At 44.0% G+C, this 16,743-nt stretch overlaps 1 protein-coding gene across 4 annotated transcripts in view; it reads left to right on the top strand.

Moving 5' to 3' along the window:
- Positions 1-16,743, top strand: part of UNC13B (unc-13 homolog B) — a 1,232,326-nt gene that overhangs the window by 397,959 nt on the left and 817,624 nt on the right. For 3 of the 4 annotated variants that reach the window (XM_029581856.1, XM_029581857.1, XM_029581871.1), the window contains one exon: positions 14,949-15,074. The exons of the other annotated variant lie outside the window; for it this stretch is intronic. In XM_029581856.1, coding sequence (XP_029437716.1) covers positions 14,949-15,074 — 126 coding nt within the window. The remainder of the gene's footprint in view (positions 1-14,948; positions 15,075-16,743) is intronic. 4 annotated transcript variants of the gene reach the window in all.

Raw genomic sequence — 16,743 nt, 5'->3', positions numbered from 1 at the left:
TCCCAGGGTACTAAAGGAACTCAAAAATGAAATTTCTGACCTATTAGTTAAAATTTGTAACCTATCATTAAAATCATCCATTGTACCTGAAGACTGGAGGGTGGCCAATGTAACCCCAATATTTAAAAAAGGCTCCAGGGGTGATCCGGGTAACTATAGACCAGTGAGCCTAACTTCAGTGCCGGGAAAAATAGTGGAAACTATCCTCAAGATCAAAATTGTAGAGCATATAGAAAGACATGATTTAATGGGACACAGTCAACATGGATTTACCCAAGGGAAGTCTTGCCTAACAAACCTGCTTCATTTTTTTGAAGGGGTTAATAAACATGTGGATAAAGGTGAACCGGTAGATGTAGTGTATTTGGATTTTCAGAAGGCGTTTGACAAGTCCCTCATGAGAGGCTTCTACGAAAACTAAAAAGTCATGGGATAGGAGGCGATGTCCTTTCGTGGATTACAAACTGATTAAAAGACAGGAAACAGAGAGTAGGACTAAATGGTCAATTTTCTCAGTGGAAAAGGGTAAACAGTGGAGTGCCTCAGGGATCTGTACTTGGACCGGTGCTTTTCAATATATATATCAATGATCTGGAAAGGAATACGATGAGTGACGTTATCAAATTTGCAGATGATACAAAATTATTCAGAGTAGTTAAATCACAAGCAGACTGTGATACATTACAGGAGGACCTTGCAAGACTGGAAGATTGGGCATCCAAATGGCAGATGAAATTTAATGTGGACAAGTGCAAGGTGTTGCATATAGGGAAAAATAACCCTAGCTGTAGTTACACGATGTTAGGTTCCATATTAGGAGCTACCACCCAAGAAAGAGATCTAGGCGTCATAGTAGATAATACATTGAAATCGTCAGCTCAGTGTGCTGCAGCAGTCAAAAAAGCAAATAAAATGTTAGGAATTATTAGGAAGGGAATGGTTAATAAAACGGAAAATGTCATAATGCCTCTATATCGCTCCATGGTGAGACCACACCTTGAATACTGTGTACAATTCTGGTCGCCGTATCTCAAAAAAGATATAGTTGCAATGGAGAAGGTACAGAGAAGGGCAACCAAAATGATAAAGGGGATGGAACAGCTCCCCTATGAGGAAAGACTGAAGAGGTTAGGGCTGTTCAGCTTGGAGAAGAGACGGCTGAGGGGGGATATCATAGAGGTCTTTAAGATCATGAGAGGTCTTGAACGAGTAGATGTGACTCGGTTATTTACACTTTCGAATAATAGAAGGACTAGGGGGCATTCCATGAAGTTAGCAAGTAGCACATTTAAGACTAATCGGAGAAAATTCTTTTTCACTCAACGCACAATAAATCTCTGGAATTTGTTGCCAGAGGATGTGGTTAGTGCAGTTAGTGTAGCTGGGTTCAAAAAAGGTTTGGATAAGTTCTTGGAAGAGAAGTCCATTAACTGCTATTAATCAAGTTTACTTAGGGAATAGTCACTGCTATTAATTGCATCAGTAGCATGGGATCTTCTAGGTGTTTGGGTAATTGCCAGGTTCTTGTGGCCTGGTTTGGCCTCTGTTGGAAACAGGATGCTGGGCTTGATGGACCCTTGGTCTGACCCAGCATGGCAATTTCTTATGTTCTTATGTTCTTATGTACAATGGAATATTTTAATGACAGGTTACAAATTTTTACTAATAGGTCTGAAATTTCATTTTTTAGTTCCTTCAGAACTCTGGGGTGTATACTATCCGGTCCAGGTGATTTACTACTCTTAAGTTTGTCAATCAGGTCTACCAAATTTTCTAGGTTCACCGGGATTTGGTTCAGTCCATCTGAATCATTACCCATGAAAACCTTCTCCAGTACGGGTACCTCCCCAACATCTTCTTCAGTAAACACCGAAGAAAAGAAATCATTTAATCTTTCTGCGATGGCCTTATCTTCTCTAAGTGCCCCTTTAACCCCTCGATCATCTAAAGGTCCAACTGACTCCCTCACAGGCTTTCTGCTTCGGATATATTTTAAAAAGTTTTTACTGTGAGTTTTTGCCTCTACGGCCAACTTCTTTTCAAATTCTCTCTTAGCCTGTCTTATAAATGTCTTACATTTAACTTGCCAACATTTATGCATTATATAATAATATAATTTATACATTATATAATTATGTAAAGCCCAGTTCCACTTTCCCTGTTATAATGTAACTTTTTGCTTTCATTGTTTAACTGGTTCCCCCTAGTTTATTGTAAACCGGTACGATAACACCTGGTTCTTGAGCATCGGTATATTAAAAGAATTTAAATAAATAAATAATTATCCCATTTTCTTCTGTTGGATCCTTCTTCCAATTTTTGAATAAAGATCTTTTCGCTAAAATAGCTTCTTTCACCTCCCCTTTTAACCATGCCCATAATCGTGTTGCCTCCTTTCCACCTTTCTTAATGTGTGGAATACATCTGGATTGTGCTTCTAGGATGGTATTTTTTAACAATGACCACACCTCTTGCACACTTTTTACTTTTGTAGCTGCTCCTTTCAGTTTTTTCTAACTAATTTCTCATTTTATCAAAGTTTCCCTTTTGAAAGTTTAGCACGAGAGCCATGGATTTGCTTACTGTCCCCCTTCCAGTCATTAAATCAAATTTGATCATATTATGATCACTATTGCCAAGCGGCCCCACCACAGTTACCTCTCTCACCAAATCCTGTTCTCCACTGAGAATTAGATCTAAAGTTGCTCTCTCTCTCTCGTCTGTTCCTGAAACAATTGCTCCATAAAGCTATCATTTATTCCATCCAGGAACTTAATCTCTCTAGCGTGTCCCGATGATACATTTACCCAGTCAATATTGGGGTAATTGAAGTCTCCCATTATTACCGCACTACCAATTTGGTTAGCTACTCTAATTTATCTTAGAGAGACTGACAGTGAAATGCTGTCTTGACCAGGTGGACGGTAGTATACTTCTATCACTATAGTCTTCCCCGATACACAAGGGATTTCTACCCATAAAGATTCAATTGTGCATTTAGTCTCGTGCAGGATGTTTATCCTGTTGGACTCTATGCCATCCCGGACATAAAGTACCACACTGCCTCCCGGGTGCTCCTCTCTGTCATTGCAATATAATTTGTACCCTGGTATAGCACTGTCCCATTGGTTGTCCTCCTTCCGACTGAGATGCCAATTAAGTCTATGTCATCATTCACTGCTATACATTCTAATTCTCCCATCTTACTTCTTAGACTTCTGGCATTAGCATACAAACATTTCAAAGTTTGTTTTTTGTTTGTATTTTCATTCTGCTTTTTAATTGATAGGGATAAGTTAGAATTTTTTAGCTCAGGTGAGTTTTTAGTTACAGGCACTTGGACTACTTTTCTAATTATTGGAACCTCACTGTTGGGATGCCCTATTTCTAATGCATCATTAGTATCCTTTGAAGATACCCCTCTCTCCGAACCATGCAATGCTGAGTGACTGTCAGCTTTCCCCTTTGTTCTAGTTGAAAAGCTGCTCTATCTCCTTTTTAAAGGTTAGCGCTAGCAGTCTGGTTCCACCCTGGTTAAGGTGGAGCCCATCCCTTCGGAAGAGACTCCCCCTTCCCAAAAAGGTTCCCCAATTCCTAACAAAACTGAATCCCTCTCATCTATGCATTGAGACTCCTGAGCTCTGCCTGCCTCTGGTGACCTGCACGTGGAACAGGGAGCATTTCAGAGAATGCTACCCTGGAGGTTCTGGATTTAAGTTTTCTACCTAAGAGCCTAAATTTGGCTTCCAGAACCTCCCTCCCACATTTTCCTATGTCGTTGGTGCCCACATGTACCATGACAGCCGGCTCCTCCCCAGCACTGTCTAAAATCCTATCTAGGTGACGCGTGAGGTCCGCCACCTTCGCACCAGGTAGGCATATTACCAGGTGATCCTCACGCCCACCAGCCACCCAGCTATCTACATTCCTAATAATCGAATCACCAACTATGACGGCCGACCTAACTCTTCCCTCCTGGGCAGTAGGTGTTGGGGAGATATCCTCGGTACAAAAGGGCAGTGCATCACCTGGAGAGCAGGTCCTTGCTACAGGATCATTTCCTGCTACACCAGGTTGATGTTCTCCAATCATGAGACCTTCTTCCTCCAAGGCAGCACAAGGGCTGCCAGTCTGAAGTTGGGACTTGGCTACTATGTCCCTGAAGGTCTCATCTATATACCTCTCTGTCTGCCTCAGCTCCTCCAGGTCTGCCACTCTAGCCTCCAGAGATCGGACTCGTTCTCTGAGAGCCAGGAGCTCTTTACATCGCATGCACATGTACAACTTCTCACCGGTGGGTAAATAATCATACATGTGACACTCGATGCAAAAGACTGGGAAGCCCCCCTCTTGTTGCTAGACTGTTGCCTTCATCTCAATTTTGATCAGTTCCTAGTTAAGTTTTAGGTTGCTATGGGAGTAGGAATGTGTCCTCTCTGTAGTGGCTCAAGGTTACCATCTCAACTTCCTTTCAATACCATCAGACTCCCCGTCTTGTCTGGGGTGGAGGTTAACCGACCACTCACCACTCCTAGAGGAGGAACTGACAACCCTCCTTCAATCCAATGCCATAGAACCAGTGCTCACTTTACAGTGGGGAAAAGGGTTCTATTCTTGATATTTCCTAATACCAAAAAAATCAGGAGGCATTCGACCAATCTTGGATCTTCATGCCTTAAACAAACATCTGCGAAAGGAAAAGTTCAGAATGTTAACCTTAGGCTCCCTACTCCCTTTTCTCCAAAAGGGAGATTGGCTTTGCTCTCTAGACCTTCAAGATGCTTATACACATATAGCGATTACCCCGTCTCACCGAAAATACCTATGTTTCCTAGTCAGACACAGTTATTTCCAGTACCGGGTACTACATTTCAGCCTAGTATCAGCACCTCGAGTCTTTACTAAATGCTTGGCAGTAGTAGCAGCATATTTAAGACGACAAAGCATCCACGTCTACCCCTACTTAGACGATTGGTTGTGAAGGGCTCCGTCCGAAAAGGCCGTTCTAAACTCCTTTCTTCTAACCCTACAGCTACTACTGTCATTGGGATTTCTCATAAACTATCTGAAATCCAATCTGACTCCATCACAGATCCTCTCCTTCATTGGAGCGGATTTAAACACCATACAGGCAAAAGTTTTTCTCCCAAGGGATCGGGCACACACTCTTGCAACCCTTGTGAGACTAGTACAGACTCGTCGATCCACAACGGCTCGTCATTTTCTAACCTTGTTGGGTCACATGGTATCCTCGGTTCAAGTTACTCCAATGGCTCGTCTAGCCATGAGAGTAACACAATGGACCCTGAAGTCCCAGGGGTCTCAGGCCCACCATCCAATGTCCAGTATTGTCCACGTCACCAGGCAGCTTCATCTCTCGCTAGCTTGGTGGATTCAGGAGTCCAATCTTGTCAGGGGGCTACCTTTTCAGTCTCCAGAACCTCAAATAACACTGACAACAGATGCTTCCAACCTAGGTTGGGGAGCCCATGTCAACAACCTGCAAACTCAGGGAACCTGGTCTGCAGCAGAATCACAACAGCAGATACATTTTCTGGAGCTCAGGGCAATAAGGTATGCCCTAATGGCCTTCCGGGATTGCCTAACAAGTCAATCCTAGTCCAAACAGACAACCAGGTAGCGATGTGGTACATCAACAAACAGGGTGGAACGAGCTCGCATCTGCTTTGTCAGGAAGTAGCACAGATATGGGCCTGAGCTCTCTCTCACTTCATGTTCCTGAGAGCAACCTGTCTGGCAGGTGTGGACAGTGTGATTTCGGACAAGTTGAGTTGGTCATTTCATCCTCACGAATGGTCCCCAAATCCCACGGTAGCAGAGAAAATATTCCAGCGGTGGGGCTATCCACACACAGATCTCCTAGCGTCAATTCACAATCGCAAAGTGGAAAACTTTTGCTCACTGCATCGAAGTTACAGGACACCCACAAGGGATGCTTTTGCCATCTTGTGGTCAAAGGGTCTCCTGTATGCTTACCCTCCACTTCCACTCATCAGCAAGACACTTGTGAAGTTACAACAAGACACAAGGGCTTAATTATTCTCATAGGCCCTTACTGGCCGCGTCAGGTGTGGTTTCCCATCCTTTGCGCCCTCTCAGTCCATCAGCAAATTCACCTGGGAGCAGATCTGTCTCTGATAACGCAGAACAACGGACAACTGCGTCATCCGAATCTCCAGGCCCTGTCCCTGACAGCATGGATGTTAAAAGGTTGATCCTACAATCCCTAAACCTCTTGGACACTGTATCTCTAGTCCTCGTAGCTTCATGGAAGCCTTCTACTAGGAAATCTTATCATTCCAAATGGAAAAGATTTTCCTTATGGTGCACGTCAAAGGAGATAGATCCCTTTATCTGCCCCACAACAAAGTTCCTAGACTACCTCTGGTACCTATCGGAGTCTGGTCTACAAACGTCCTCCATCAGAGTCCATGTCAGTGCCATAGCCACTTACCCCAAGGGCATAGGGGATGCCTCGATATCGACACAGCCCCTTGTTGCGTGCTTAATGAGAGGCTTACTACATCTAAAGCCCCCATTTCGTCCTCCGGCCCCTGCTTGGGACCTCAATGTGGTATTAGCACAGCTCATGAAACCTCCGTTTGAGCCTCTACACTCCTGCGAGCTGCGTTATCTCACTTGGAAAGTACTCTCTCCTAGCTATAATGTCAGCTCACAGAGTCAGTGAACTACAAGCACTGGTAACATACTCATCTTACACAAAATTTCTCCATTATCATGTGGTGCTTATCCCAGGACAAGCAGGATTCTAGTCCTCACATATGGGTGACGTCACTGATGGAGCCCTATTGCGGGAATACTTTCTGTAAAAGTCTCTAGAAACTTGTGACTGGCATTGTGAGGCCACTGAGCATGCCCAGCATGCTATGATATTCTCTGCCACAGGGGTCTCACTCTAGTCTTCGTTTTTCCGCTCTGCTGCAAGCATCGCGGAGATAGGAGCCCTGTGAGTTTTACTCACTTTTCTGACTGAAAAAGTCATCATTTTCAAAAATTTTCTCCCATAAGGGATCTCCCTCTCCCTTTTTTCACTGGACAGTGAGAAATTGATATCATTTTTACAGTAAGTAAAAAAAATTTTCTCATAAAATTTCCCCATTTTCGACAGCTGTCGATAGAAACATGGCTTCAGGGTTTAAAAAATGGCTGATTTGCAATCGGACCATGTCTATCACAGACCCACACCTTGAGTGTGTTGTCTGTTTAGGCGAAAAACATGGTATTTCGTCCTACCAACAGTGTGCAGAGATGACTCCTAAAGGAAGGAAGCTTATGTAGGAAAAAATGGAGCACCTTTTTCACCTCCAACTCCTTCCTTCTCCTTAGACGTCGACGAAATCATCCCCGGCTGGAGTTACAAAAAAGGTCCTGCTGAAGAAACATCATCTGCAGGGATCAGGAGATCGGACATCGCCAACACCATCGGTAAGGTCGATAATCGAACAAAGGCCTAAACATAAGCATCGACACCGACATGCCCCGACATCGCCGTTAACTCCCTCCCCGGGAGAACCGATCGCAAAGAGGCAAAAACACAAAGAAACACCGCCACCGTCAGGGCCTACTTCGATGGAATCCATACAACCATCGCAAGAGTTACCATCTACTCCACCGCCGCCGACCATTCCAGCCGTATCACAGGACTTGTCCATGCTAATCAAGCAAGCAGTAATGCAAGCCCTAAAGGAACAAATTCCGGCGACCATGCCGATGCCAGCGATACCGCCGATGCGGGTGATGTCACATACACCAGTGACATCACCAATGCTGGTAACATTACCGATGACGATGTAACTATTGATACTGGTGACATCACCGATGCCGGGAGAAACCCCGATGCCAGTGGCAACGTCGATTCCACTGACGACCTTGATGCAACTATCGATACCAAAGTCGGTGCCTTTGGTCTTACCGGACACGATGTCGATGGCTCTATCGGTTCTGGCACCGATGCCAATTTTCACACTTGCACTGATACAAGAAAGAAAAGACAAAACTACGGTGACTTCAAGGAGATCATCGAAGACACTAATCGCTTCTTCGATGCCGAAGCCTTCCCCAATGGTGCCACTCCTTCCTGGGCTCCAGGACACCCAGAGTCAGCACTACATCAAATAATCATGAAAAGGTTTCAAGATTTACTGGATTCTCTTCCCTCTAATCCAAGGGAAGAAAATCCTGATGACTCATCTCCTGAAGATCCATTACCAGGACCCTCGGGCATTCCTCCTCCACCTAGGACTTCAGCACCTCCACAACAAATCCAAGAATATGATACTTGGAGTGACATAAACTCAGACATGTCATCTGAGGATTTTATGTCTGAGCCATCACCACCAGATCCCCGAAAGAAATCTCCTCCAGAAGATTTTACTTTCACGACTTTTGTCCAGGAAATGGTGGACTCCATTCCTTTCAAATTAGGAACAGAGCAGGACACCAGACAACAAACCTTGGAGGTACTTCAGTTTGTCGACCCTCCAAAACAGGTAGTAGCCATACCAGTGCATGATGTTCTCTTAGAATTACAACATTGTCTCTGGGAACATCCCTGCTCCGTTCCAGCAGTAAACAAGAGAATGGACAGTACATATCTAGTACAATCTGCTCCTGGGTATCAGAAGTTGCAGCTCCCTCACCACTCAGTGGTGGTGGAATCAGCACAAAAAAGATAAAAAAGAATAAGAACACATTCATCGAATCCCCCCAGGTAAAGACCACCGATTTTTGGATTCCCTGGGTCGTAAAGTGTATCAAGGGGCCATGTTGAACTCTAGAATCTCTTCCGATCAGCTTTACATGACCCAGTATCAGAGAAACTTGTGGAAGCAAATCCAAGATTTTGTTCCATCTCTCCCAACTCGGTATCAAGAGGCAGCCCAGCCCATCATCCACAAGGGTCTGGAGGCCGGAAAACATGAAGTCCGTGCGGCCTATGATGGATTTGAAACAGCTTCTAGGGTGGCTGCATCAGGAATCAGCGCCAGGAGATGGGCATGGCTTAAGGCCTCAGACCTTAGACCTGAGGTTCAGGATAAGCTAGTAGATCTCCCTTGCCTGGGAGACAACCTTTTTGGATCCAAGGTCCAAGATGCAGTGACTTAACTAAAGGAGCTCACTGAAACACTGAGGCAGCTTTCTTCCCTTCCACAAGATCCCCCTACGCACTCTGGGCGTAGGCCTCAACAAAAAGACACGAGAAGGCCTTTTTACAGGCAACAGAGATACTATCCTCCTACATCTCGTGCCAGACCTTCTAGAACTCAACAAAGACCACGACCAAGACAGCCGAGGGCAGCTAGGCCTCAACCTGCTCCACAGACAGGGCCTACTGTTGGTTTTTGAAACCAATTCCAGAGAACTCAGCTACTTCTCCAATCCTCAGCCAGAGGCCAGATATCCAAATTTTACAACAATTGGATACCAATAACATCAGACCAATGGGTTCTGTCAATAATATCTCTAGCTTACCAACTCGATTTCCTCTCAATTCCCACAGATTTTCCTCAGAGTCATTTTCATCTCAGCGAAAATCACTTGCTTCAATTACAAGTAGAATTAACCACCCTTCTGAAAGCCAGGGCTGTAGAGCCGGTGCCCCGGTCTCAGAGAGGCAGAGGATTCTAGTCTCGTTATTTCCTCATTCCAAAGAAAACCGGAGGCCTTCGTCCCATCCTAGATCTCAGAAATCTCAACAAATTTCTAAAGAAAGAAAAGTTCAGGATGGTTTCTCTATGCACCATGCTTCCACTTCTTCAAAAAGGAGATTGGCTTTGTTCTCTGGATCTTCAAGATGCTTACGCTCACATTCCAATATTCCCTCATCGCATGTACCTGAGCTTCATGGTGGGTCAACGACATTTCCAATAGAGTATTGCCATTCGGCCTTGCCTCTGCTCCCAGAGTATTCACCAAATGTCTGGCAGTAATAGCAGCACACTTGCACAAGGAAAGTGTCCATATCTTTCCATATCTAGACGACTGGCTCATCAGAAGTCAATCTCTACAAGGAGCTCTCGCTTCTCTCAATCAAACAATTTGGGGAGGAGGAATAGCCTAGTGGTTAGAGCAGTGGGCTACGAACCAGGAGACCAGGGTTCGAATCCCGCTGTCGCTCCTTGTGACCTTGGGCAAGTCATTTTACCCTCCATTGCCTCAGGTACAAACTTAGATCGTAAGCCCTCTGGGAATAGGGAAATACCTACAGTACCTGAATGTAAACCGATATATCATCTCAGATCAAATGTCAGTACATAAAAATAAATAAATAACTCTACTCCATTTGATGGGGTTTATCATCAGTTATCAAAAGTCTCATCTCACTCCATCTCACCTGCTTCAATTCATAGGAGCAAAATTAAACACTTTCCTCTCAAAGGCCTTTCTACCCGAGGATCGGGCAGAGACACTTTCCCTTTTGGCAAACTCGCTCCGCTCAAAAAACAAGGAACAGCTCATCAGTTTCTAACTTTACTAGGCCACATGGCCTCCACAGTTCACGTCACTTCTATGGCACGTCTCGCCATGAGAGTAACCCAATGGACTTTTAGATCACAATGGACCCAAGCCATTCAACCGCTGCATTTTCCAATTCAAGTAACCCACCAGCTACGTTCCTCTCTACTGTGGTGGGCAAAAAAGGACAACTTGCGCAAGGGCCTACCCTTCCAGCAACCAGTCCCACAAAGAACTCTAACCACAGATGCATCCACCTTGGGTTGGGGAGCTCACATAGACACTCTCCAAACTCAAGGTACTTGGACAAAACTCGAAGCGACATTTCAAATCAATTTCCTGGAGCTTCAAGCTATACGTTATGCGCTGCATGCGTTCAGACTGCCTTTCACACAAAACTGTTCTTATCCAAACGGACAATACAGTTGCCATGTGGTACATCAACAAGCAAGGAGGTACGGGCTCATATCTCTTTTGTCAAGAAGCTGCACAGATTTGGGGCTGGGCCCTGAACCACTCAGTGATTCTCCAGGCCACTTATCTGGCAGGTATTCACAATGTAGTGGCAGATCGACTTAGTCGTCAGTTCCAACCACACGAATGGTCCCTGGATCCCTCAGTAGTGACCAGGATATTTCAACGTTGGGGACAACCAACAATAGACCTCTTTGCGTCACATCTGAATCACAAAGTGGACAAATTCTGTTCTCTACACAAACGGAAGAACCAGCCAGCCAAGGACGCCTTTGCTCGCCCTTGGAACTCAGGCCTTCTGTACGCGTATCCTCCAATACTGCTCATAACCAAAACTCTTGTGAAGCTACAACAGGACAAGGGGATCCATGATACTCATAGCCCCATATTGGCCTCGACAAGTATGGTTCCCCTCACTTCTAGACCTCTCAGTCAGGGATCCCATTCGCCTGGGTATAGCTCCCACTCTCATTACTCAGGATCAGGGTCGGTTGCGCCATCCCAACCTTCAATCCCTATCCCTGACAGCATGGATGTTGAAAGCTTGATTTTACAACCACTCAATCTTTCAACCAATGTATCTCAAGTGCTGATAGCTTCATGTAAACCTTCCACACGAAAGAATTATTCTTCCAAATGGAAGAGATTTACTTTGTGGTGCAGACAAAAGAATATTGATCCCTTCACTTGCCCCACTACTTCTCTTCTAGACTACTTATACCATCTTTCAGAATCTGGTCTCCAGACTTCATCTGTAAGAGTACACTTAAGTGCAATCTCAGCTTACCATAACAAGATGGGAGATGCGCCAATCTCCACACAACCTCTTGTCAGCAGGTTTATGAGAGGTTTAACTCAACTTAAACCACCAATTCGGCCACCAGTCACAGAATGGGACCTGAATCTGGTTTTAACAAGACTCGTGCGTTCTCCTTTCGAACCCATGAATTCATGTGATGTTAAATTTCTCACATGGAAGACTATCTTCCTCATAACCATTACATCGGCTAGAAGAGTTAGTGAGTTACAAGCACTTGTCACATACTCACCCTATACAAAGTTCCTACATGACAGAGTGGTTCTCCGTACACATCCAAAATTCCTCCCCAAGGTAGTTACGGAATTCCACTTGAACCAATCCATAGTTTTACCCACATACTTTACAAGGCCTCAATCTCACCAAGGGGAACAGGCCTTACATACCTTGGACTGTAAGCGTGCGCTAGCATTTTACTTAGACCGAACTGCAGTCCATAGGAAATCCACTCAGCTCTTTGTATCTTATGACCCAAAAAAAACGGGTAAAGCAGTGGGTAAACATACTCTATCTAACTGGTTAGCAGATTGCATACAGTTTTGCTATGAAAAAGCAGGCCTTCCTCTCCAAGGACGAGTAAAGGCACATTCAGTAAGAGCAATGTCAACCTCAGTAGCACACTATCGTTCAGTTCCAATCCTTGACATATGTAAAGCAGCAACATGGAGTTCTCTTCACACCTTTGCAGCTCATTACTGTTTGGACAAAGAAGGATGACAAGATTCAGCCTATGGGCAATCTGTCTTAAAGAACTTGTTTCCAGTTTAATCCAAACTCCTTCTACATCCATCCTGCTGTGATCTTCGGCTGACTCATTTTCAACAACAATACTCTGTTGCTTCACTACGAAATGACTCAGCCTCTAGCTTGCTAATCACCCATATGTTAGGGCTAGCATCCTGCTTGTCCTGGGATAAAGCAAAATTACTTACCTTGTAATAGGTGTTATCCCAGGACAGCACCCACCCGCCATCCCGCGGAGTTGGGTCTCATACCTTTTATTATTTTATTTTTTGCTAAAGCTTATTGCTACATACGAGACTAGAGTGAGACCCCTGTGGCAGAGAATATGATAGCATGCTGGGCATGCTCAGTGGCCTCACAGTGCCAGTCAAAGGTTTCTAGAAACTTTGACAGAAAGTTTTCCCGAAATAGGGCTCAGTCAGTGACGTCACCCAAATGTGAGGACTACATCCTGCTGTCCTGGGATAACACCTATTACAAGGTAAGCAATTTTGCTTTCGCACTCATCCTACATTTTTACCAAAGGTAGTGTCTGAATTTCACTTAAATCAATCCATTAATTACCTACATTCTTTCCAAAACACCACTCACATCCAGGTGAGCGAGTGCTGCATTCCTTGGACTGCAAACGTGCGCTAGCCTTCTATTTGGAACGCACTGCAGCCCATAGGAAGTCCACCCAGCTGTTTGTCTCCTTTGACAAATATAGACTCAGAGTTGCGGTGGGCAAGCAGACCCTGTCCACCTGGTTGGTAGACTGTATTTCGTTCTGCTACCAGCAAGCAGGCCTTCCACTAGAGGGACGTGTGAAAGCGCATTCAGTCAGGGACATGGCAATGTCAGTAGCACACTTCCATTCAGTACCATTTGCCAAAATCTGCAGAGCTGTAACTTGGAGCTCTCTCCACACCTTTGCAGCTCATTACTGTCTGGACAAAGCTGGCAGACAGGACAGCATTTTTGGCCAGTACGTCCTGCGTAATTTGTTTCCAGTTTAGGAACCCAACTCTTCCTACCTACGGCCCACTGTGAATTTCAGTCTGCCCTTCGTTACCGACATCACCCCTGTTGTTATGCCTGTTGCACATTTTGGGTGCTGGTTGGTCCATTCTGTTCTCAGGTAGCCTGTAGCTTGCTATTCATCCATCTGTGAGGATTACCATCCTGCTTGTCGTGGGAGAAAGCAGAGTTGCTTACCTGTAACAGGTATTCTCCCAGGACAGCAGGTTGTTAGTCCTCACGAAACTCGCCTGCCACACCGCAGAGTAGGGTTCGCCTATGTTTTATTATTTTATTTTTCACTCATACTTTTTGCTACAAACGAGACTGAAGGGGGACCCTGTGTGGCCATAGGGTTAGTGGCATGCTCAGTGTGCCAGTCAGTTCTAGAAACTTTGACAAAAGTGTTCCATGACAGGGCTCCATCTGATGATGTCACCCATCTGTGAGGACTAACATCCTGCTGTCCTGGGAGAACACCTGTTACAGGTAAGCAACTCTGCTTTGTCCAAGAACAATAGGATAGTCGGTTATACATAATCCTGCCTCTTTCCCTGCTGTACTTCTCTCTACCCTGTAACTAAAATATAAGATTAATGATACTGCTCTGCAAGGTGGTTTCTATGCAGGAAATTTGGTGCATGCTTGGAAAATTATTCTAAGCTTTTCTGGAAGACTCTGGGAGATGCTTCTCTTTAGTGCCATTCAGTGGTAATTTTATTAAAAAAAAAAAAAAAAAAAAGTTAGGGCCAACAGTGGCTTCTACCTTCTACTCCAGCAGCAATGGGGAATAGGAAACCAGTTCAAAAGGTTTCCAAGTCTGAAACCCGACAGAAAATCACCACTGGTGTCACTGGATAATGTCACATACATGTGTGACTGATTATCCTGTTTTCTTTCAAAATCATGTTACAAGTTACATGTTACTGTTAAAAAAAAAAAAAAAAAAAAAAAAAGTCATCATAGTTACTCTTGTTAAATAGTTACCCTGTAAAATTGTTATATTGGTTGCATTGTAAAGCACTGTTGCTGATCCCATGTTATGTGTAAACCAATCTGATGTCCTACAATGAAGGTTGGTATAGAAAATCCTTAAATAAGTCAAATTTGATTTTTTGGAAGATGTCCTTAAATTATTTTATTAGATAATGCAACAATAATGGATATGAGTTATGCATATTATTGCTAAGAAACTGTAAGTGAATGACAAACATAGTAAGTAAACTGAGAAAAATACCCCAAATTCCTGAAGTCATTTTCTAGCTAATTCTGTTAGTTTCCGAGTAGCATGCTGTAATATAAATTTGTGACTCTTTTTTGACAATCTTTTTTGTTAATGTACAAATATACTTTGAAAAAATCTCACTAACATGCTATCCTCTTTGTTTTCCTACTCTTGCTTCCATTTCTTTCTAAGGCGATATGATAGTATAGATTCTACTGCGAATGGCCGTACTGATCTAGAATCTGCATCTGTGTCTAGTCAACTGACAAGCCTCCAGTACTCATTAGAAAGCAGGCATTCTCTAGATTTGTCTGATAGGTAGGTTAAATTCTTCTCTGTTCGCTTTACAGTCTTGATGCTTGTTTAGTTCTGTTGGTATTGTGATGTAGTTGAGCTGTCTTTCACTGTTTGTATGCCTTCTGTGTTCTTGGTGTATAGAAAAAATATAACGTGCTATTTTTATTAATCGGTTTACAAATTAACTCATTTGACTTCTACAGGGGTAAGCAGCTCCGTCCCTGAAGTGCCACATATGGGTCTAGTTTTCAGAGTATCCACAATGATTATGCATGAGATATATTTGCATGCACTGCCTCTTCTTTATTCAAATATATCTCAGATACATTCATTGTGGATATCCTGTAAACCAGACCTGTTTGTGGCACTCCCGGACTAGAATTGCCTACACCTAGTCTACCAGGTACATACAATAAGAGTTGGTGAAATGTAAAGTTTGATTTTTTTCAGTAATCTAGCCATTAGTTTGCTATCCCAACACCCTGAGAGAAAATTAAAAACAGAGGAGTGATTTAAGATTTTAAAATGGAAAAACATTTCTCTGATGTCAATCTTATAAACCTTTTGTTTCTCAGCATCCAGATAGATTAATCCATGACCAGTGGGTTATGCACCTCTACCAGCAGATGGAGATGGAGCAAAGTTAATGTCATGGTATATATACCCCTGCACGGACATCAGCCCGCCAGTATTCTCCATCTCCAGCAGATGGTGGATGTTGATCTCCCTACTGAGGATTGCTTGTTTAAAAAAAAAAAAAGAGGAGGAGAAAAGGAGATGAATCATGCCCCGCTTCTCCTGAGGTGTTGTCTCATGATCCCTCCCTCAGTTGAGTGCCTCAGTCCAGTAGCCGATTTTCTGGCATGCCAAGAGAGAATCAGCTGAGAGGCTAGCAGGCACAGGAAGCCCAGCGTGACAGTGAAAGGATTAGCCCTCTACCCCGCAGTTATTGTCCGACTCTGTACTCAGCCGGGATAGGCTGAGCTCAGGTAAAGGGATGTAAAAAAACAATAATAAATACATAAAAGAGAGAGGGATAATTTTAGGGATTCCTCTCCTCTGCTTCTGGTCTGATTTCTGAGCCTCGGCTTGTCGAACTGATGTTGATTTGCACCTCTGAGAGTCGAGGCAGTTTTCGCTGGCTGAGCAGCCTTTTGCCTAGGCCCCATTCTCAGGTTTTCTAAGACGCTGCTTCATAGGCTGTGGCAGCATTCACATGCCGCCTCCTGCTCAAGTCTGTCACGAAACAGTGACTGAAGTCGGTTCGCACCTGTGCATCCAGGATGGGCATCTGTCTAGACTGCGTGGATTGGGCCTCCAAAGTTTGGGCATCCATAGTTTATGTTCATTGGATCCTAGTGTCTAAGCTCTTTGTTCATGAGAGATTATGTGCTTATATAAGCATCCTGTTTTTTGGGCGACCTATCCAGACTTGCTTTATACAGGACACACAATTAGACGCACAAATGTCAGACAATTGTTTGTAAGCATGCTGTAAGTGGACTTGTTATCAATGGCTTCGGTAACTTTAACAAAAGTGTTCCGTGATAGGGCTCCATCTTGATGATGTCACCCATATGTTAGGACTAACATCCTGCTGTCCTGCTGTCCTGGGAGAACACCTGTTACAGTGCATTCTCCCTGGATTTTTAAACTAGAACAAGGAGGAAATCCAACAGTCACTCGGCAG

This window comes from Rhinatrema bivittatum, chromosome 1 (assembly GCF_901001135.1).
Source record: "Rhinatrema bivittatum chromosome 1, aRhiBiv1.1, whole genome shotgun sequence".
NCBI classification, from domain to species: domain Eukaryota; kingdom Metazoa; phylum Chordata; class Amphibia; order Gymnophiona; family Rhinatrematidae; genus Rhinatrema; species Rhinatrema bivittatum.
This window is presented reverse-complemented; position numbering and strand designations above follow the sequence as displayed.